Genomic DNA, 23062 nt, shown 5'->3' on the forward strand with positions numbered 1-23062 from the left:
AAGGAAATCAAAGGAAAAAGAAAAAGACCTATATGCGCAAAAATTTAGCAACTCTTTTTTTTCAGATGGCAAAATATTGGAAACAGAAAGGATGCTCATTAATTGAGGAATGGCTGAACAAGTTGTGCTATATGATTATTATGGAATACTATTGTTCTGTAAGAAATTATATAGAAGATGGCTTCAGAGAAACCTGGGAAGAATGATGCTGTCTACCTTCAGAATGTTTGGGCAGAAGAAGAGAAGATCTGGAAAGCACACAATAGTTGCCTTTAAATATTATTTAAATATGGGATGCAAGAGTTATCCTATAGAGATTAGAGTGATTCTGGCAGTCAACGAGGGTAAAAATGGATTTTATGCAGAAGGAGGGGACAGGGACAGACTCAATCCAGGAGACAGCTGGTCAGTGGCTCTGCTCTGTGGTAGAAAGGGCCTGGAACCTGGTGCCAGGCCCTGAAAACCATTGGTACTCTTCCTGACCAGGAAGCGAGGGTAGCAGCTGGTGCCAGTGAAATCCCTGTCTTTCCAGTGTGACTCCTCAGCTTGCCCCCCCCCATCCACCTCTCCCTGGGAAGGATTGAGGTCTCTGGACTATGGTCAGAGATCTCTGCCATGGGAACAGCTCAAGAGCATTAGGAGGACTTGAGGGGTGAAAGCAGCCTCTGTTCACCCTCCCCCTATGACTGGTTGAGGGGTTTTCTCCAAAGCTCTACCTCCTTTCAGGAGGACTTAACAGCCACATAAATAGGACAGCCTGAACCCTGGCATCTTCACTGTGCCCCTGCTGCCGCACCACTCTGTCCACCCATCTGGAGAACATGTCTAGCCAGTAAGTAGCTGCGGGAGGCTTTATTTTCACCTCTGGAGTGGAAGATGGGGGCTGGCACTGGGGCAGCAGCCTTCTTCTGAGGGAGGGCAGCAGCAGGCTGTGTTGTCAGGGGTCTTTGGAGACAGTCTTTTTCCAGTTCTTTGAAGTGGAATGGACTTTACGGGATTCTGTTGTGAAGGTACAAGGACTTATGTGCATCTTAGAACAAGCAAAAGACAAGGAAGCACCTTCCCTGCCGATCAGGGAATGTAGCACCGGCCCAGGTGAGGAGGCTGGTAGGGGCAAGGGAGGACAGGGTTGGTCTGCAGGCTTTTCCATTAAAAATAAACTCCTGAATCTCAGAGGCAGAAGGGGCCTTGAGTGCAGCTGCTGCTGCCACCATGTCTTCCATTATATAGATGATGAGGATGAGAATGGGAAAAGGGAAAACTCATTGGCTCTTGAGTCAGAGGACCTGGATTCAAACGTGACCTCAGATGTTGTGTGACCTTGGCCAGATCTCTTAGTCTCTGGGCCTGTTTTGAGGCTCCTCCCAGCTCCAGGTCTCTGAGCCTTACGAGAAAAGACAACATTATATAAGGCTTTGTGATTTACAAAGACTATTTAACTTGATTCTCACAACATCCCAGTGAAGTAGATGATACAAATATATAGAGACAGAGAAACAGAAAGGCCACTAGGAGGAGCAAAAGATAAGAGTGTCAGGAAGACTCATCTTCCTGAGTTCAAATTCAGCCTCAGACCCTCACTAGCTGTGCAACCCTGGGTAAGTCACTGAACCCTGTTTGCTTCAGTTTCCCCATCTGTCAAACGAGCTGGAGAAGGAAATGTCAAGCCATTCCAGTGTCTTTGCCAAGAAAACCCCAAATGACTGAACAAAAAAATGTATATGCATATATATATGTATATATATATATATACACACATATATATATATACATTGCCACAGATGTGTGTGTTTATATGTGTGTGTATAAATATAAACATTCATATACATACATACCCAGAGCTAGATGGCAAAATGGATAGAATGTTGGGCCTAGAGTCAGGAAGACCTGAATTCAAATCTTGCCTCAGACGCTTGCTAGCTGTGTGACCTTAGGCAAGTCACTTCACCTCAGTCTGCCTCATCTTCCTCACCTGTGTCTATGTCCCGGGGTTGTATTGAGAATCAAATAAGGTGATATTCTCAAATCTCTGTGCAAACTCTGAAACAGTCTAGAAAGCTTAGCTCTTCATTGGGATGATCGGTGGCGGCATCGCCACTCTACAGACAGGGAGCATGAGATGTAGGGAGGGCAGTGACTTGGGGCTCAAAGGAGGGACCGTCTGCATCATTAAGTCCTAGAGCAGAGGCAAGGTAGAAAAGCAGCCATTCCTCCTGCTGACTTCACTTCTGGGAGAGCCTCGGGAAGGGCCAGGGGCATGGGCAGAGCATTAAGAGCATTAAGCCTGGAGGCAAGAGGTCTGGTTTCAGGACCCACTTGTGCCTTTACTAGCATGGTGACCTTGGGATAAGCTACTTGACCTTTTGGATCCTGACATCATGAATCTTGAGCTGAAAAGGGCCTGGGAGGTTGCCCAGACCAGGGGGGTCAAACATGGGGCCAACATTCAAACTCATAACACTCCTGAGTTGGCAGAACCACATTTAAATGTAACTGGAAAATATTAGCAAAATAAATTTACAAAAATACAACATAGATAGTATTAATTTGTGGCTTTCCAAGTCAAGATGCAGCTGCAGGGTCTGTTTCTATTTGAATCTGACACCTCTGATTCAGGCCAACCTTGCCATTTCACTGATGTGGAAACTGAGGCCAGGAGCAGGGAAGTGACCTGCCCAAGTTGCACAGGCAGTAATGGGAAGAGGATGCATCTGCCTCCAGGTCCTCTGACTCAGAACCCAATCTTCTTCCCATTAAATGACACTTAAGACTTGCATCCAATCAGGGTAAGGTCTCCTAAGCTGAGGTGCACAACTCCTAAGGCTTCCGTGAGTAGATTTCAGGGAGTCTGTGAACTTGGATGGGAATAAAAAGATCTTTATTCTCACTCACCTCTAATGACACTGAGCATTTACTTTAATTATTTAAAAACGTGATTGTGAGGAGTCCCCAGACTTCCCCAGACTGACTGCCCAAGAAAGAGCTGTCCATGCAGGGGTCATCTGGTCAATCCCCTCATTTGACGGAAGAGGAAACTGACTCCCAGAGAAATGATGTGAGTAGAGCTGTGAATTATGATGGTCACAGCCACGTGGAAGAATTTCTAAGATCTTCTCCATTGGCACCAAAAGGACATCTCTGGTTTTCCACTCACTCACCTGAACACTGACCATTCTCCTCCTTCCAGGGGCTGGAGGCTTCCCAGCCAGACCTCAACCTCGTGCTGAAGATAAAACTTTGGAATATGGCACAGGATGGCCTCCTCAACCCCTCCCCACCCCACCTCCACCCCCAGGTCGGGCTTCTTTCTCTGGGTTTTCTTTGGGAAGTAACATTGGCTTATTCCTGACTCTTGACCCATTTCAGAGTCGAGCACCCAGCTGGAGGCTACAGGAAGCTTTTTGAAACCGTGGAAGAGCTGTCTTCACCACTCCCAGCTCACGTCCGAGGTGTGTCCCCCCGCTTTGTCCCCTCCCCCGTTGACTGGCAGGTCTCCCAGAGAGCAGGGCATGCAGAAAGGAATAAAGGAACCCGGGCATTTTAGGAGGGGCACATCGCGTCTGACCTGGCTACTCTCTCTTAATCTAGAAAATGGAGACCACTTGTCATAGAAGTGATCTCAAAGGAACATCATAATGGGATTAACAAAGAGCCTCTGGGAAATACCTTTGATTTAGAAGCAGGACTGTGGGGTCACAGGTTTAGAGGGAACTCAAAGCTCATCCAGAACAACTTCATCTGTTTACAAGAGTAAACTGAGGCTGGGGAGGGAAGGGTCAGTGCCCAAAGTCGTGCAAGATGCTGAACTGGAGAAATGCAGGTCTTCATCATCATTAAGCCCCATGTCCATCGGAGGAGGGCACGCATCAGACCTCAGGTGAAACTTCGAGTGTCGCTTGGTGGGCCTCGGATGCTATGGGAGATGGGGCTGTGCAGGGCTGTGGGAGAAGCTGCGGTGGCCATCAGGAGTCCTGGCAGAAGGGCCCTAGTTCGAATCCAGCCTCATACACTTAGCAGCTGAGGTACTCTGTGCCAATCACTTAACCTAGGCAGCCTCAGTCTCCTGATGCGTAAAGTGAGGCTACAGCCTACAGCCAAGCACGTCAGCCCCAGAATGGGTGAGAAAATACAATGAGGTAACAAAGGCAGAGCGCTGTAAATAACAGCTGTTGTTATCCCCATTGTTATGATATCAGTTCTCTGTATCTTTGTGGCACTGGACAAGTCATTCACCTTCCGCAGACTTGATTATCTTTGTATATGAAATATAAAATGGGAATACAAAGGCCCATTTCACAAATGAGTCTGGAAAATGGGTTGGGTTTATAGTCATAGGACTAAGGTCAATCCTGGCTTCTCTGTGGCCTTGGACAAATCCCACAACCTCCCCATCTGGAAAAGAAGGTGGCAGGGTGGGGTGGGTAGGCAGGTTCCTTCCATCTCACAATCTGGGAGCCTGTCTAGAGAATCCTGGGATGCTTGTCCAGCCCCATTTCAGGGACCAGCTGAATCGATGTCTGTGGAAACCCTGGGTAAACAGCAGGGTTCTCTACAAACATCCCAGCAGGGCCAGGTCCACAGAGAAGTCAGGGCTCCCCTTTACCTTCGTGGCCCTACAGAAGCCCCAGGGGAAGTGCTGTCTTCATAGGAAACAAAGACCTTGCCTCTTTCCCACCCCACATTTAACTGGAACCGAAGGACATAATCCACGTTTTCAGCTTCAAACTTGTGAGAATTACATCAACTTTACCCCCAACCAAAGGATACCAGCAACAATAGCTGCCATCAAGACAACCAGGGAGACCTGAGCTCAAATGACATGTCAGCCTCCAGCTTACTAACTCTGTGTATGACCCTGGACAAGTCATTTATTTTTTTAAAGCATCTTTTTAAAATTATTTTTATTTTTAAAATAATATTGAATTTTCTCCCTGTATTAGGAGGGCAGAGTTTATAATCTCAAAGAGGATCATATATATGTCTGAAAGGTTCGGAACCGCTGGATATAAGAAACTCTCAAAGTAGGAGGCAGAAGAATCAAAGCATATATTTAGGCTCCACAGTAACCAACCCATGAACCAGCATCCCCATTTTGACATATGGATCAAAAGCTTCCGGGCCCAATAAGTATGCCTTACAAGAGTAACCAGGAGGCTACAGAGAAGCATGATGGTGTAAAACAAAATCATGCTTCCCCCTCTATGGTAAAAAGATTACCCACTGGCTTCAAGTCCTTGTTCAGCTTCCTCCCGTAAGTCAGCTCTGCTACTGGCAGCTCCTGCTTCAGCTTCGGCTGTGGCTGTGGCTGTGGCAGCCTCTGGCTCCAACGGAAGCTGTTTTTAACCATCCGGCTTCTGCGGGGGGGTGTAGGGTACGCCGGGGAAAGCACAGGTTCTTTCCATCAGCTTAAGCAAGGGAAGCAAGGTGAAGGGGCCGACAAGCTTACTCCAATCCGACATACAAACAGCGTTCAGTTCAGGGGAAAAAGCCAAACTAGTCAAGGGCACTTGTTGACTAAGTGCTAAGGAGCCCATTTTTGGTTGCCAACACACTCCCCAATTAATTACATGTTAAAACAATTTTAGCATTTTTTTAAAGTTTTGAATTCCAAATTCTATCCCTCTTCCTACTCCCTGAGATGGTAGGCAGTCTGATATAAGTTATAAAGTGTAATCATGTAAAATATTTCTGTATTAGTCATTTTGTACAAGAAGAGTCAAACTAATAAGGAAGGAAGGAAGGAAGGCAAAAAAAAAGAGGTTAATCTGTATTCAGTCACTATCGGTTCTTTCTCTGGAGGCAGATAGCAGGTTTCATCATGAGTCCTTTGGGACTGTCTTAGATCATTGTGTTGCCAAGAATAGTTAAGTCATTCACAGTTATTCATCATACAAAATTGTTGTTACTGTGTACAGCATTCTCCTGGTTCTGTTCACTTTGGTTTGCATCAGTTCATGTAGGTCTTTCCAGGTTTTCCTGAAATCCTCCTTCTTGTCATTTCTTACAGCGCAATAATATGCCATCACAATCACAGACCACAACTTGTTCCACCATTCCCCAATTGATGGGCATCCCCTCAATTTCCAATTCCTAGCCACCACAGAAAGAGCTGTTATAAATATTTTTGTACAATAGGTACTTCCCCTCCCCCACCCTGCCACCCTCTTTTTGTAATCTCTTTGGGACATAGACCTAACAGTGGTATTGCTAGATCAAAGGGCATGCACAGTGTCCTAGCTCTTTGGTCATTATTCCAAATTGCTCTCCCGAATGGTTGGATAAGTTCAGTGTTCTACCAACAGTGCATTAGTGTCCCAGTTTTTCCACATCACCTCCAACATTTATCATTTTCCTTTTTTGTCATATTAACCAGTCTGATAGGTATGATGTGGCACCTCAGAGTTGCTTTAATTTGCATTTCTCTAATCACTAGTGATTTAGAGCATTTTTTCATATGAGCATAGATAGCTTTGGTTGTCTAAAAACTGTCTGTTCATATCTTTTGACCATTTATCAACTGGGGAATGATTTGTATCCAGATACATTTAACTCAGTTCTCTATATATTTGAGAAATGCAGCCTTCATCAGAGTTACTTGATACAAATTTTTTCCCCAATTTTCTGCTTTCCTTCTAATTTTGATTGTATTGGTTTTGTTTGTGCAAAACCTTTTTGGTTCTGTACAATCACAATTATCTGTTTCATATTTCATAACGCTCTTTATATCTTATTTTGTCCCAAATTCTTCCCTTATCCATAGACTGGACCATGGTCTCCTAATTTGCTAATGGTATCACTGTTTATGTGTAAATCATGTACCCATTTTGACCTTATCTTGGTATACAGTTTTAGATGTTGGTCTGTACCTAGTTTCTGTCACAGTTTTTCCTCTTTCCCAGCAGTTTTTGTCAAATAATAAGTTTTTGTCCCCAAAGCCTGGATCTTTGGGGTTTATCACATGCTAGATTACTATGGCCATTTACTATAACGTATTGTGTACCTAATCTAGTCCACTGATGCACACTCTATTTCTTAGACAGTAGCAGAGTCTTTAGGTAATTACCGCTTTATAATACAATCTGCGATCCAACACAGCCAGACTGCTGGCCTTCACATTTTTCATTGACTCTCTCGATGCTACTCTTGACCTTTTGTCCTTTCAGACGAATGTTATTTGTCTAACTCTATAAAATAATTTTTGGTATTTTGATTGGCATGGCATTGAACAGATTAATTTAGACAAAATCATTATTTTATTATGTTGGCTTGGCCTTCCCATAAGCAATTAATAGTTTTTCAATTGTTTAGGTCTGACTTTATTTGCGTGAAAACGTGATTTGTAGCTCTGTTCACATAGTTCCTGGGTTTGTCTTGGCACTGGGCACAATGATTCTGGGCAAGTCGTTTCATCTGAATCTCAATTTCCTCAGCTGCCCAATGGGATAGAGGACCTTCTGGGAGGGGGCAGAGCCATACTTCAGGATTGTGTCTCAGTAGGGAGCAATTAGTGAGAAAAGTGCTACCAGTGTGGGCCAGAGCTGCCCAGGTCTCACAGCCAGTTATATGTCCGAGGCAGGACTTGAACCCAGATCTTCCTGAGTGTTAGGTCATAGCTCTATCTACTGCCCTCTGCCTCTTCAGGAATGAGAACCCGAAGGAGGTAGTCACTGCACTTCCCTAATATGATTGTCTTGGGGCTGAAATAACATAGGGCACATACAGGGTTTTGCAAGCCTTGGAGCAATGATAAAAAGGAATCTGGGTTTGACTTCTGCCTCTGACATTTGCTACATTGGACAAGCCAAAAGAAGCTCCATAGGTCGCGGTTTCCTCATCTGTCAAATGAAGTGCTTGGACCAAACATCCCTCTGAGGTCTTACCATCCTGCTCTTTGTCCTTTGTCCTTCCCCTCCTGTCAAGCAAAGATGGGCTTCCCTTTGAAATATCCATAGGATCATAGGCCATAAGCAGTCTCCCTGCTGCCCCGCGCTGCCACTTGTCTAAAGTGTAGACCCACACTCTGACAGAGGGCTGCCCAGACCCCCTCTCCCTTTGCCTAGACTGTGAGAGGAGGAAGCCCTGAGGTGCCACACCCCACTTTTTGGATCACATCTTATTTTAGGGACTGCAAGCCTCATTCTGAAATTCAAAGTGCCCCCTAAAAGTGGACAGAGTAATTGGGGGTCAAGAGACAAGTGGACTCGGGCTGAGCGCATTGGCTTATGCCGGGCACTGCTCACGCCTCACCGCCTCTCTCTCTCTCTGTCCTTCGGCCCTTTTGTCCATCCCATTTATCTGCCCCCTTTTGTCTTCCTGTGCCCAGAGATTCGGGGCAGATCAACACATATGTGAGAGGTGCCAACTACGTGCCTGCCCCTACTAAAGTTTAGGAGGCATTTCCTGCTGGCCTTTGCACAAAACCCGGAAAAACCCGAGGCGTCCACAGACTGATTGGGCTGCTCCCACCCCCCTGCCCTCACTGTATCTCCTTAACGAGCTGTGTGCATAGACACTTCCTCATCACAACTAGGTGAGAGGCTCACATCAGAGGACCTCGGGGTCCCACCTCTGGTCCTCTGTGATTCTGGGCCCTCAGGGCCACGCTCCACAGCTGCCTCCAGCCTGGGCACCTTCACTGCCAGCGAGCCAGCTAAGGGCAAGAAAGGGTCCCCTAACCCACTTCGGCGGATCCCTTCCAGTATGCTGTGGGCTTCTCCCTTAGTGCTACTAATGGGCAGTCGGTCTTCATGGGCAGTCCAGCTTCACAGCTCTGTGCCTTGTCCGGGCACCACCATCTTAGCCCCAAGGGTTCAGCAGGTCAATCAGTCAATGATCGATAAACATTTATTAGGCTCCTACTGTGTGCCAGGCACTGTGCTAAGCTTTGGGGATACAAAAAAGAAGCAAAAGACAGTCTGCCCTCAAGGAGGTCACACTCTAATCTAAAGCAGGGGTCCTCAGTTTTGACTCGAGCAGGGACTCATCAGGGCTTGCTCTTGTCCCCCTTCATCGTAGGCAGAATCCCACCATGGCTCACTGGCAGCCTCCTTCGATGTGGGCCTGGTCTGTTTGAAGTTGGAAGTGAGCCGTTTTACCATCTGTTTGATGGCCAAGCCCTTCTGCATAAGTTTGACTTTAAGGAAGGCCGGGTCACGTATCATAGAAGGTAAGTGAGTGTGGAAGGCCTAGAGGATCACAGGCAGGTGGTAGGGCCCTGGGCCTGGAGTCAGGAGGGAAGCCCTGAGTTCAAATCCAGCCTCAGACACTTCCTAGTTGTGTGACCCTGGCCAAGTCACTCTACCTCTGCCTGCCTCAGTTTCCTCAAGGATAAAATAGGGGTAATAATACATGCAGTTATAGTAAAGACCAAATTAGATAAAATTGTAAAAGCTTAAATAAGCTCGCTCCTTTCCATTTTGACTCAGTGGCCATTGTTAGGGAGTGCTCCCTTAAAAAAGGAGGCAACGTCCATCTACATGAGGCTCTTGGCCTGTTCAATCTAATTCCGGCGGATGGTCCTCATTCATCCCTCTTCTTTCTAATTCAGAGGGTGGGAGCACAAATGAGGCCTTTCAGGGCCACACGGAGACTCCCCCATGTCTGTCCATGCAGTTCAGGCAATGTGCTCCTTCAGGCAATGTGCTCCTTGCCCTTCTCTAGGTTCGTCCGCACGGACGCCTATGTAAGAGCCATGACAGAGAAAAGGATCGTCCTGACGGAATTTGGCACCTGCGCCTTCCCTGATCCGTGCAAAAACATCTTCTCCAGGTGACCAGGACAGCGCTTTCTACTCTTCTGTTCTTGCTTAGCTCTGCTGGTCTCACTCAAGGGAGAGCCGTGAGACTCATCCTTCACTTGCTTCTGTAGGTTTTTTTCTTACTTCCGAGGAGTGGAGGTCACCGATAATGCCCTTGTTAACATCTACCCCGTGGGGGAAGATTACTATGCCTGCACCGAGACGAACTTCATAACCAAGATCAACCCGGAGACTCTGGAGACAATTAAGCAGGTGGAACTTTGTGCTTTAGTTAAATTCATTTTTAGTTTGTTTCTAGACTGAGATTTCATCTGCATGGACAGCTCCCAGTGGGGAAATTCCCTCTGCTCACGCATATTGGCACCTCCTATGTAGCTTATAGTTTTAGAGAGATGACTGGGTCACCAAGAGGTTGAAAGAACTGCCCAAGGTACCTCAGCAAGTATGGTTCAGAGGCAGCATCTGAATTCAGGTCTTCCTGACTATAAGATCAGCCCTCTATTGTACTATATAACAATGCTCTGGGGAAAATTGCTGGTTCAATAGCAAATATACAAATCCATTAAAAATTGCTTCAAAAAAGGAAAGATTTAATTCTTTATGGGATCCTAAAAAAAAAGAAGATCTATAAGCTCTCTTGTAAGTAGGATGGAATTAGGGAATCTCTCCTGTGCTCAGGTGAGGCTATATTCATTGACACCAGGCCATGCAAACTTACTGGTTCTTAACCAACAGCATCACAGAGGATCAACTCATAGGATCAGAAATGGGAAGACCCTCAGAGGCCATCTAGTTCAACACCCTTATTTTAGAAATTAAAAAAAATCAAGGTAGAGAAAATGTAAGTGACACATGTGAGGTCACACAGGTACTAAGCATCAGAGATTGGATTTGAATCCAAGGTCCACATTTGACCATAGAACTTAGAACTCAGAATTCAGAATAAAATGGGCAGGTCTGAAAGACTAACAGTTCATTAATGAAATGAGTCCAGGCTCTGTACTATGCCAGGAAGATAGTCTTAGAAGTATTCCATCAGTAAGGCAGAATTACATGTTAAGTAACAATTATGTGATCCTCACAAAAACCCTATGGTATATGGACAACTATTCTGTTTCCAATACTCTGCTTTCATGGAAAGTACTGCTGGGACTGTTTTGATATAAATGAGACCCTTCTGTCTTTGACCTCCTTGGTCAAAGGATCTCTAGGTCCAAGGGTATGGCCATTTTGTCACACTATCATTCCAAATTGCTTTACAAAATGTCTGGGCTAATTCACAGCTCCACCAACCATATGTTAGCATTTCTGTCTTTCCACACCCCCTCCAACATTAATGTTTTTCATATTTTTTTCATCTTCCAATTTGCTGCATATTGGCTGAATCTCACCTCAGAGAATTTCATTAGTATTTCTTACTGTTATTAGTGAATTTGAACAGTCTTTCACATGAGTATAAATAGTTTGCAATCCTTGTTTCGAGAACTATTTGTTCACATTCTTTGACCAGTTCTCTATGGAGAAAAGCTTTTAGTTCCCTGTATATCTTGGATGTCAGACACTAATCAAAAGTGCTTGATGCTCAGGGGAAGATTTTCCTTTTTAGCTTACCAGTAGTGATGTTCTTCACATAAGAGTTTCAACCAAAGGATCTTTGCGGGGGGGATGTCTTTCATGCCTTTTCCCCCTAGCCAGAGTTGTGAAAGGAACACAAGTTTAATCTCTTCTGATGTTTTTATGATATGACTTTTTGTATTCAGCTCACACTCATTTTAATCTTATTGTGGTATGTGGTATAATGTGTCAGTCTAAACCTAATTTCTGCCAAATTACCTTCCAGTTTTCCAAAAAGCTCTTGCCAACTAGGGAATTCTTTCCCAAATACTTTGTCTTCTCAGATTTCTCTAAATTCTGCGTTATTGGGTTCAGTTATTTCTGATTCCTGCTTGTCTAGAGCCAAGAGAAAACAGGATCATCAGTCTAGACAAAAAGGGGTCCAGAGAGGCCGTGGAGTCTGATCTCCTTATTACACATATAAGGAAACTGAAGTCAAGAGAAATCCAATGACTTGCCCAACATGACTTGAGTAACACATCTCAGAGGAAGGGTTTGAGCTTAGGTCTCCCAACTCTAAATAGAATGCTCTCTCCACTGTACTTTTGTACGAAACAGTGCTGACAATTATTGCTTTATAACCTAATATAAAGTCTAGATGGCATATTTCCCTTCCACTACACTTTTTTTCCTTTTCATTATTTTCCTTGAGGTTTCAAACCTCTTGTTCTTCCAGAGTTCCACGAAGTAGAGTTTGATTGGCATTGGCTTAGTAACCCATGGCATTTCCTCTCCTGTAGGTCGACCTTTGCAACTACATCTCTGTCAATGGTGCATCAGCTCACCCCCACATTGAAAACGATGGAACTGTTTATAACATTGGCAACTGCTTTGGAAAGAACTTTTCTATTGCTTATAACATCGTCCGGATTCCTCCCCTGCAAGCAGGTACACCCACAAGCTGCAGCCTTCCTTAGTTCAGCTTGGCCAGGTGCGAGAAATGAGTCAGGGCCACAGGAGGATGGGCCTGTGTCTATGGTCTCGGGGCTGGGCCTGGGCACTTTGCAGAACCGCGAGTCTCCTTTGATTCCCTGGAGGACTCAGTGGCTTCGCTGGAAATTTGTCTGTTGGGTCGAAGTTTCAGTTCAGTTCAATGACCATTTATTATGGATTAACCGTACTAGGCCCTGGGCCTACAAAGTAAAGCCAAAACCGCTCCTGCCCTGAAGGAGCTTACGCTCTACACATACAGGCAGTAAATGCGGGGTAATACAAAGTAATTTCAGAAGAGAGAGGTGCTGACCGCTGGTGGGATCCCAGGGGAGGAGGCATCTGAGCAGGAACCCTACGAGGCAGAGCTGAGGACTATGGATGCTTCCTGTCCATGGTGGACCATCAGCACAGATAGAACGGTGCGTTTGGGCTGGTCCGACCGGACTAGAGAGTGCGTGGAGAGAAGTCATATCGATACTCAGAGGAAGTCGGACCTGCGGGAGGGAGGGATTTAAATGTCAGGTGACCTAGGGAGCCACTGAAGACTTTTGAGCGGGATGGAGGAAGGGAGGAAATCAGGTCAGATCCATATTTTAGGGATGTCAGGTTGGCTGTTGTGTGAGAAATGGTCTGGAAAAGACAACACTGAACCAGAGGCTGATTATGACAGTTCCGGTGGAGGTGAGCCCAGCTTTAAGACAGTCTGAAGAGAAAGAAGAAAACAGAACTGATGAAAGTTGAGGGGAAATGTCTTCGTAAACAAGTGGTTTTGGCCCAGAATAAGCTCTGCAAAACACAAGCTGAAAACGTACTTTTCTTGCACACATAATTTTAAATTCTTGAAATGACTTCTTCACAAGAGATTCTGCAACGGCCTTATGAAAATGCCTTTATTTTAGACAAAGAAGACCCAATAAACAAGTCTGAGGTGGTCGTTCAGTTTCCTTGCAGTGATCGGCTGAAGCCATCTTATGTCCACAGGTAAGTCAAGAGCCCTCCTCAGTATTCCAGAGGGAGAAAGGAAGCAGTTTTAGGGTTTTTCCTGCCTTGGATCAAAGCTGAATGCAGTATTTCCCTGGAGTCAATTAGGCCCTTCCTCTCCAAGTCAACTCTATGAGTGTGTGTTTATTTCTGCCCATGTGCAGCAGCCCTCCCGCCTCACACACTCCCATTGTGTTTCTCTGTAGTTTTGGGCTGACTCCGAATTACATCGTTTTTGTGGAAACGCCCGTCAAAATCAACCTACTGAAGTTCCTCTCCTCCTGGACCCTCTGGGGAGCCAACTACATGGACTGCTTTGAGTCCAATGAAACCATGGGGGTAGGCGCCGAGCTCGCTAAGCCGGTCACTTTGGGGGGTTAATCCAGGGGTCCCTTCTAACTCTCTTCCCACTTTGCAAGGTGTGGCTTCACGTGGCTGATAAAAGACGAGGCAAATACCTCAACAACAAATACAGAACATCCTCCTTTAACCTCTTCCATCACATTAACACATATGAAGAGGGTAACTTCCTGATCGTGGACCTCTGCTGCTGGAAAGGGTATGAGACAAAGGTGCCAGGGTTGGGGGGTGGAGGGCAGGGGATTGTCACCATGCCCGGGGCCCCACAGCTGTCAAAGGGGTCCTGGGGGCCTCTCGTTCTCCTGGAAGCTGGAGATTCTCTCTCTAGAGCTGGAATCTCCTGGTCCACCCCAGGCACTCTCTCCCTGCAGGCCCTGAGCTGTTTGTTAAGTATGCTTTGATAATTATTTCAATATGATTGGTTCCTTTTGTAATCCTATGTACTTTATTTTATTCATTTAATAACACAATTCTAAGCAGGGCTCTATAGGCCTCTATGGACTTTCACCAAAGGGGTCCAGTACACAAAATGGTTAAGAACACTTGATCTCACTCAACCCCCTCATTTTATAGATGAGAAAACTGACGCCTAAGGAAGTTCAGCATCTTAGGAATACTGTAGGGTCATGGAGCTGGAGGGAACCTGAGGAGCCATTTTGTTCAACACTCTGGTTTTACAGATCACGGAACTGAATTCCAGTAACCACATTCACCTTCCAGTCACTCACCTGAAGTTTAAGTGATTTGTTCAAGTAGATAGAGCTGTTTTCCTAGAGACGTCCCCAAGCGGGTCACTGTCTGTGGCTTGTACCCTAAGGGCCACAAGCTAGCGAGGCAGCACAGCAGCGAGGCAGGGCGGCAGATAGAGGGCTGGGCTCCTGACTTCAAATCCTGCCTCAGACGCTGACTTCCTAGGCAATCCATGGCAAGTCATTCAGCTGCTCCCAGCCTCAGTTTCTCTTCTGTTAACAGGAGATAATAACAGTACATACCTTATAGGTTGTTGTGAGGATCAAATGAAATAACCCACCTAAAGAACGTTGCTGGCCTTCAGATGCTGTGGAGTCAGCAGCTAGTAGGATTCCTAGAATGGTTTGCTCTGTTTTCTTCCGTGACAGCTCATCTTGGTGCATGGCAGTAAGGGGGAAAGGAGAAGGACTGTGACCCAGATGTAGAATTCAGACTTGGCAGGGGATTGTGCACCTGTCATCTGAACATCAACCTCCCTAAATTTGGAGATGTTAGCCGCCAGGAGACTGGCTACCAGGATCGTTTTGGCCAAGGCGGCTTATGAAGACTGGGTATTAGGGCTTGGAGAAAGTGAGAAGTGGGCTGTCCAAGGGGGCATCATCCCCATGGCCCTACACCAGCTCCATGTTGCAGAATATGGACCTCTGTCTGCATCTTAGAGTCAGGGATCACCTCAGACATTGCCTGTAACTTCTTCAAAGGCAGTCAGGGGATTCTGTGAGCCAAGAAGATTTGCACTCCCTTTGTGTCCTCCGACGTTTCCATGCCCAACGGCACACCCCCTCTCAGCCTCAGTTTTGCCTCTATGAAAAGGGGATAAAACCAGTCCCGGCTTCACAGGGCACGTGTGAGGCTGGCCAAGGGACACCAAGCAGTTGGTGAAGAATAAAGCACCTTTCACGTGTTTGCTGCTGTTGTGGTCATGTTGGAATTCTTCCCTTGACAGATTTGAGTTCGTTTATAATTACTTGTATTTGGCCAATTTACGGGCGAACTGGGAGGAGGTCAAAAGAAATGCCACGAAAGCTCCCCAGCCTGAAGTGCGGAGATACGTCCTTCCCTTGACCATCAACAAGGTAACTTGGCCAGTGGAGCTCCAGGGGTCAGGTGCACGGCCCTGAAATGGTCGGCTGGCTTCCCTTCCCCACGGGGGCTGGAGGGAGGGGGTGGTCCTGAACTTCAAGGTTCCAGGCACAGACACAGTGAATGGAGCCCCAGGGCCTGGGAATCCAATCCTGCCTCCGAGGCTCATGACCTCCTTGGCCAAGTCACTTCAAGAAATGTCGGACTTAGGACTCCCCTACTAAAGTCCATGGGCTTGGAGGGGCTTGTTGTCAGCTTTCCTTTTGTTCAGTGTTTGTCCTAATAACCACACACAGATATGCCGTTGGGGGATGGCTTCATGTCTATTCCAATAGAAGTCTTTATTTCTTTCTATTGTTATACTTGGTGCTAGCCAGGTCCAGCCCCTTCCTGTTCCTTTTGTGAAGAAAGCATTCAGGAGGCCAAGGTGTGAGACTCCTAGGGAGCTGCTCCACAAACACTGGCTGTGTGACCCTAGCCAAGTCACTTAACCCTCCGACGCTCAATTTCCTCAGCTGTAAAATGAGGGGGTTGGACTTGGCCTCTAAGGCTCCTTCTAGCTTTAAACCTTTCTTCTATGATCATACGACATGCCCCGGTCACACAGGTAAGGAATGTCAGAGACAGGATTTAAACCCGGTCTTCTTACCTCCCAATCCAGCTCCTTAGTGCTCTGTCTCTGTCTCTCGGTTTCTCTGTGTGTCTGTCTCTGTCTCGCTCTGTCTCTGTCTCTGTCTCTCTCCCCACACAGAAACCCAAACGCATTGATACATGTATGCATATATAGCTAAATACATGTACATGCACCTATGTATGTATACATGCAATCCAAATACATATACCCTAATTATAGTTCTCTCAAATATAATCTGAATTATATATATGGATATAGTATTTTATATTATATATGGATATGGATATAGATAGATATAGATAGATAGATAGATAGATAGATAGATAGATAGATAGATAGATAGATAGATACACAGACACAGTACCCAAGAACATTCTTAGGGAAACTGCAGTTATAATAGGACTTCTCCCTAGCCTCTGGGGCTTCGGGAGCTTAGGGGGACTTCTGAGGCATCCAAGGGTTGGCCCTGGAATCAGGAAGACTTGAGTTTGAAACCTTCCTCAGACACTTAGTGACTGTGTGACTCTGGACAAGACACTCTACCACTGTCTGCCTCGGTTTCCTCGTCTGCAAAATGGGAATAATACCAGCCCCTCTCTCCCAGGATTGTCGTGAGGATCAAATGAGCTAATTTTGGTGAAATGCTTGGCAACCTTAATGCGCTTGGATAAATCCTAGCTCTGGTTCGGAGACCCCTTGGTTCAACCCCACCACCTTCCCTTCTCCTGCCTCCCATTCCAATGCCTTGGACAGCCTCCATGCTTCAGGGTAGAATAGAAAGATCACTACCCTTGAGAGTTGGCATCCCCGGGTTCCAGCCTGCCTTGGGCACCCCCAGATCTGTGCCATGGACGGGTCACAGAGCCATCAGTAAAATGGGGATTTCTGCCTCCCAGAGCTGTAGTGAGGATGACACTTGGCACGCCTTGGGCATGAATGTCGTGGTCATAGTCTGGGCGTGTCTGTGGGAGGCCACGATGGCACAAGGAGGCACAGGAGCCAAGCCCAGCCCGCCCCGCCATTTTGCTTTCTTCTCTCAGTATTGTCTTTCTCCTAGGCTGACACAGGCAAGAATTTGGTCAGTCTGCCCAACACCACAGCGGCAGCCATTCTCCGTAGTGATGAGACCGTCTGGCTGGAGCCGGAGGTCCTCTTCTCTGGGCCCCGCCAAGGTGAGGAGATGGGTCCTGCAGGAGACACCTGGGAGCCCCATCTCCACCAGCATTTAACTTCACAAGCACTTGCGGCATGCTCAGCTCCGTGCCGGGGTTGGGAATGCAAAGCAAAAGGGAGACCTCTCCCGCCCTCAGACGGCTTTTGCCCCCTGGTCACTTCCTGTGTCCAGCTTGTTCATATCTCATTCAAGTCAAGTCTTGGCTGTTTGCTAACTGTTTGACTTTGGCTAAGCCTCATCATCCCTCCAGCCCCTCAGGTTCATTTGCAAAGCTAGCATCACACTCACACTCCATCGTGAAGAAGGTGCCTTAGAAATGTGAGTCACTGCTGGACGGTCCTAGGAAGTTGGGCCTCAGAAGCCATTTGGGGCAAACCCCTCATTTTATAAATGAAAACAAAAAAAAATTTCAGGCTCAGCTCACACAGGTAACAAGTCCAATTAGGGTTCCTTCTACAGGACCACTCATATATTTTGCCTTTACTTCTCTGGAAAGAGTTATAGATCTGGAATCAGATCACCTGAGTTTAAATCTCAGCTCTGGCCCTGACTCCTTGGGTGACCTGGGGTGGGTCATGGGCTTCATGTCCCCATCTACAAAATGAGGGGGTTGGAGTCATCATCATCACTGTTGGTGCAGGGGAATGATTTTATAATATGTGGCGCTTTCTTGGCCTTGTTCCCCTTTCCCCAAACTCTTGAGTAATTGGAATTTTCTGTCCTCTTTGTTTAAATGGTTATTTTATTTATTGGATGAAACAAGTAAATAGGACCCTCCTGGGAAAAGGTGGGGAAATTACAATTCTAAATTTGGTCGAGGATTCTCGTTTGGTTTACTCTTTTATTATGAAGCCCAATTTCTGCACAGAATTCAACTTCACAGGCATATCTGAGGCCATTTCCAAAGCCAGCTGCTCCCCAGGCACTGCCCCCTCACGCTTTCTAACAGCATCCCATTAGAATGGAACCTTCTCAAGGTCACAGACTTGCTGGCCTTCCTCTCTTTGTATCCCCACCATGCTTGGCACACAGTGAGTGACTAAGAAATGCTCTTTCCTTATTTTCATTCATTTTTTGCTCTCTTTTTTTTTGCAGCTTTCGAGTTTCCCCAAATCAATTACCAGAAGTATGGTGGGAAGCCCTACACATTTGCATATGGGCTTGGACTGAACCATTTTGTTCCCGACAGGGTAATTGGGGGTGCTAATATTGGGGAAGCTGTTAGATGGCTCTTGTATTGAAGGAAAACTGACCATGTTCATGGGCATGCTTCTCATCTTCTCTGATTGTGCAGCTCTGTAAGCTGAATGTCAGAACCAAAGAAATGTGGCTGTGGCAGGAGCCAGACTCCTATCCATCTGAGCCCATCTTTGTGTCCCACCCAGACCCACGGGAAGAAGATGACGGTAAGGAGGACAAGAAATGTCCCTGGACATTGTGCCCCTCCTGTGATCTCGTCTTCAGGTCAACACTTGGGGGAGCCAGTCATTCTTTCCTTTGTAGTCAGAATAACTCTTACCATTCCAGGCACAAGGGTGGCTTTCCAGTTGGGGAAGGGTCCATTTTAGGAAGGACATTGGAGAGTGGGTGAGAAGCCAGAGGAGGACAACAGGATTGGTGGGACCTTCAAGGCCCACCACTGGAAGCATCTGAGGAGATTTAGCCTAGACAATAGAAGGTTTAGGAGGAGTATCATGGTAGTGGTATAGCAGTGGGAATAGGCTGAGGAGCCATGGCCCCCAGAGGCAAAGCTAGGCTCAATGGGTTGGTATTGCAGATGGAGGGAGGGGAGTGGAGGGAGTCAGGGGTATCCCTGGGGAAGTCACTGCCCTTCACAGTGTTATCGTCTGTAAAATGAAGATGATAATGACAGCCTTTCCCCCTTGGCAAACCTCAAGGTGCTATCTAGCTGGTAGCAACTGGGGTGAGGATAATGATGATTGGTCAATCTTGATGACCCCCAAAGATAGGGGAAACACATCTCACTTATTAGGAAATATTATGTGATTGTGCCTCTTGTTATAAAAGAATGACCTAGGGGCAGCTAAGTGGCGCAGTGAGTAGAGCACCAGCCCTGGAGTCAGGAGGACCTGAGTTCAAATCCAGACTCAGACACTTGACACACTTACTAGCTGTGTGATCTTGGGCAAGTCACTTAACCCCAATTGTCCTGCCTTTCCCCCTACAAAAAAAATGACCTAGTCCTAGGTTGTACAGCACCAGCTAAGTGGTGCGATGGATAAAGCACTGGGCTTGGAATTAGGAAGACTCAGCTTCCTGAGTTCAAATCCAGCCTCAGACACTTACTACCTGTGTGACCCTGGGCAAGTCACTTCACCCTGTTTGCCTCAATTTTCTCATCTGTAAAATGAGCAGGAGAAAGAAATGGCAAACCTCTCCAGTGTCTTTGCAAAGAAACCCCAAATTAAGGACTCACAAAGAGTCAGACACAACTGAAATGACTCAACAACATGGGTCTGAAGCCTGGGTTGGACTAAATGGTCTCTGAGGTCCCTTCCAACTCTGAAAGTCTGATTTCTTTCAATAGAACCAAACCAAACTGCCCATGTCCAGTGAGAGCCCCAGGGGCTGGGATTTCCTTGTTCTGCCCTCTTATCTGACAGATGACCACCGGCCTCCCTGACAACTAAAATCTCACCATCTGTGGGAAGTCTCCCCCCCACCTCTCTCACTGCCAGTACCTTCCCTCTGTTAATTGTTGTTGAATTATCCTGTGTATAACTTGCTTTGTATATTTGTGTGCATGGTGTCTCCCCATTTGACGGTGAGCTTCTTGAGGGCAGGGCCTAATAGTCATTGATTTATTGTTGAGCTGAGTGAGACCTGCCAGGTCCAGCCCTTCCCTCGAGGCAGCTCAGGAACAAGGAGCAGAGCCCAGGCATCCAGCCCCAGTGTTCATTCGGCTCTCCTAAAATGCTGTGGCCAAGTACACGTCTAAGAGTGGGAAGGGGAGCCCAGCGGGAAACCCCAAGGAGAACTGTGCTTTGGAACGTTCTCCGTAGCTTTTTCTTTTGCCAAGTTGGGAAGGCAAATATCCATTCCTTCATTCACCGAGCATTTATTAAGCACTTTCTTATGCCTAGAATTCATAAGGCACTTTGCAAAATGCCATGCATATATTCTTAGAACCTCGGCTCCTCATGATGTTCCGTGGGGTCAGTGGTACCAACATTATGTCCATTTCCCAGATGAGGCAACGGTCACAACAGCTGTTGTCTCTAGTGCTTCGGTGTTGACCAAGGCTGTCTACAATGCAGTCTGTGGTCTCTTATTTTTCTTAACAAAGGAGTGAGATCAAGTGAGAAGCTATTAGAATGAGAAGAGCAGGGTAGACCACGAAGCTCCACCCTGGGAAACAGGAGCTTCCTGCAGTCTGGCCAGCCTCATTTTATGGCTCAGCGGAGGTCCTCCCACAACCGCTGTATGAACAGAGACCCCAGTAGCCTCAGCACTTTGCCCACTGTTCCGCATCTCCTTGGGCTCATCAGGAGCCACATTTCAGTGTTGATGGACATTTCCCACTTCTCCGTATTTGCACATACTCTGCCCCATGCCTGAAGCGTGGGACTGAGTCTTTTGGCTCTGGTGATTCTCAAAGGTCCTTGACCAAATAATGGAGGGACAGTGATCAGTGACCACAAGGGAAGGAGCCCCGCACCAAAAAGGACCCCAGGGCCTCAAGCCTCCACCCATTTCCACCAGTCTGGGATGCAATGGAGTCCTTTGTTACCTGGACCCCTGGTCCTTAGCAGCTGGGCTCCACAGCAGGAGTCATGAACCCTACTAGGGGGTACCACAGGGCACAGAGCACTAAGCCTGGAATCAGGAAGATGTGAGTTCCAATCCAGCCTCAGTCACCTAATCTCTGCCTCAGTTTCCTCACCTGTAAAACAAACGGAATCACAGCACCCACCTTCTAGGATCAAATGAGATAATTGTAAAAAAAAAATCTTAGCACAATGCTTGGTACATAGCAGGCACTATATTAATGTTTATTATTAACGTTTATTATTATTCAAACCCTACCTTAGCAACTCACTAGCTGTGTGAGCACAGGTGAGCCATTTTGCCTTGTTGAAGCCCAGTTCCTCATCTGTAAAGCAGGTTTAATAAAAACACATTTTACCAGCAAATTTGAAGGATCAGAAGAGATAATGGAGGTGAGGAATAATGACAGCTAGTGCCCTGAAATTGGCAAAGCGCTTTCCAAATACTGCTTCATTGGACTGGCACGACAGCCCTGGGAGGTAGGTGCTGCGATCTCCATTTTACAGTGACTTGTCCAGGTTCACACAGATAAAAAGTGTCCAGGGCTGGATTTGAACTCAGGAATTCCTGACTCCAGGCCTGGCTGTCACTTGTGATTTCATTAGTATAGGTACCACCTAGATGAGGAAATTCTCTTCTCCAGAGCAAAGCGGCACCTTCTCTGTAGCTTACAAGTTCAGACCATCGTCCAGAACACTGAGAGGCAATGAGGGTCACAAGAATGGTCAGCCTAGGGGGGGAGGGGCAGGAGGGTGAAACCTTTTCTGCACCAGGGAGGTGCCCACCCATGATCACATGGTTACCAAGTGTCAGAGACAGGACTGAACCAGGGTCTTTCTGTTTCTGCAGCTCCCCCACCAACGGAGGCAGAGAGACATCATGGTCTATAAGCCCCTCCCTAACCCACTCTCCCTGCTGTTTGCCTCTGATTGCCAGGAGTGGTTCTGAGTGTGGTGGTGAGCCCCGGGGTGGGGCAGAAGCCCGCTTACCTCCTGGTCCTCAATGCCAAGGACATGACCGAAGTCGCAAGGGCCGAAGTGGAAATCAACATCCCTGTCACCTTCCATGGGCTGTTCAAAAAATCCTGACCCTGGGTCATTCTTCACCACTATTGAGACCCCCAGCAACCCGACCTGGTGGTCCCCATGGGCTGAGCCCATCTGCTCCCATAGTCCCACCCAGCTGAGCTGAGGCCACCTGACCTGGCCTTTACCGCAAGCTCCCAGAACAGCCTAAAGCTTTCCAGACAATGTCGGGGATCTTATACCATGTGCTGGGCACTTTACTGTCCTCAAAAAGACCACCCTGGGGATCCCAGAAAAGACCTGCTTGGACAGACTATATTGGGCACACTTAGTGAGTGTGGACGTCATTAAAATGATTCCAGGAGCAAAAAGTGTGTGCTCAGCAAATCTCTGTGTTCACTCTTCTTCTTCTTGGTCTGAGATCCACGTTCTGGGGGCCACTGATTTGTGTGTAGCTTTGATGATGAGTCCTAGATCCCTGGTGGATGAAGTCAGTGTGATACGGTGAAGAGAGCTCAGGATTTTGAGTCTCAGGTCCTGGATTTAAATCCTTCCTCTGCCACTGTCACATGTGTGACTTCGGGGAAGTCACTCTCTACTGTGGGACTCCATGTCCATGTTTGTAAATATGAGGGGATTAAAGGATCTGGCATCTCACATCCCTACCTTCTCTGATCTATGCCTATGATGGCTAATCATTGATTCATTCTGGCTAAGACATAGCACAGGACAGTGGAAAAAGCTTGGGTCTCAATGATGGAATTAAGAAACATTCATTAAATGCTCTCTATGTATCAAATACTTGGGATACAACCAGAAGTGTGAGGCAGACCCTTCTCCCAAGGAGCTCCCATGGAAAATTCAGGAGACACACCCACATGGGAGTGTTCAGGTACAGGGTAGAGGAGTCCAGTAACAGGAAGGATGCCAAGGCCCAGCTATCCTTTAGGTGCACCAGAGGA

The 23062-nt window shown here is 46.8% G+C and overlaps 1 protein-coding gene across 1 annotated transcript; it reads left to right on the plus strand.

Moving 5' to 3' along the window:
* Positions 1-821: 821 nt before the first annotated feature.
* Positions 822-22163, plus strand: RPE65 (retinoid isomerohydrolase RPE65). Its single transcript, XM_036757586.1, has 14 exons — positions 822-832; positions 3367-3449; positions 9016-9166; positions 9661-9768; positions 9868-10009; positions 12112-12259; positions 13204-13285; positions 13492-13624; positions 13705-13844; positions 15342-15471; positions 17170-17284; positions 18382-18476; positions 18581-18692; positions 22012-22163. Exons 1-14 carry the CDS (start codon positions 822-824, stop codon positions 22161-22163), a joined length of 1602 nt encoding a protein of 533 aa, XP_036613481.1.
* Positions 22164-23062: the final 899 nt, after the last annotated feature.

The sequence above is a fragment of the Trichosurus vulpecula genome, chromosome 4 (genome assembly GCF_011100635.1).
Source record: "Trichosurus vulpecula isolate mTriVul1 chromosome 4, mTriVul1.pri, whole genome shotgun sequence".
NCBI lineage: Eukaryota > Metazoa > Chordata > Mammalia > Diprotodontia > Phalangeridae > Trichosurus > Trichosurus vulpecula.

Excerpts from the sequence above, each read along its gene's own strand:
- RPE65 (XM_036757586.1), top strand. Across the intron at positions 9,167-9,660 it reads CGGGTCACGTATCATAGAAG|GTTCGTCCGCACGGACGCCT; the intron begins GTAAGTGAGTGT and ends GCCCTTCTCTAG. Across the intron at positions 18,477-18,580 it reads ACCATTTTGTTCCCGACAGG|CTCTGTAAGCTGAATGTCAG; the intron begins GTAATTGGGGGT and ends CTGATTGTGCAG.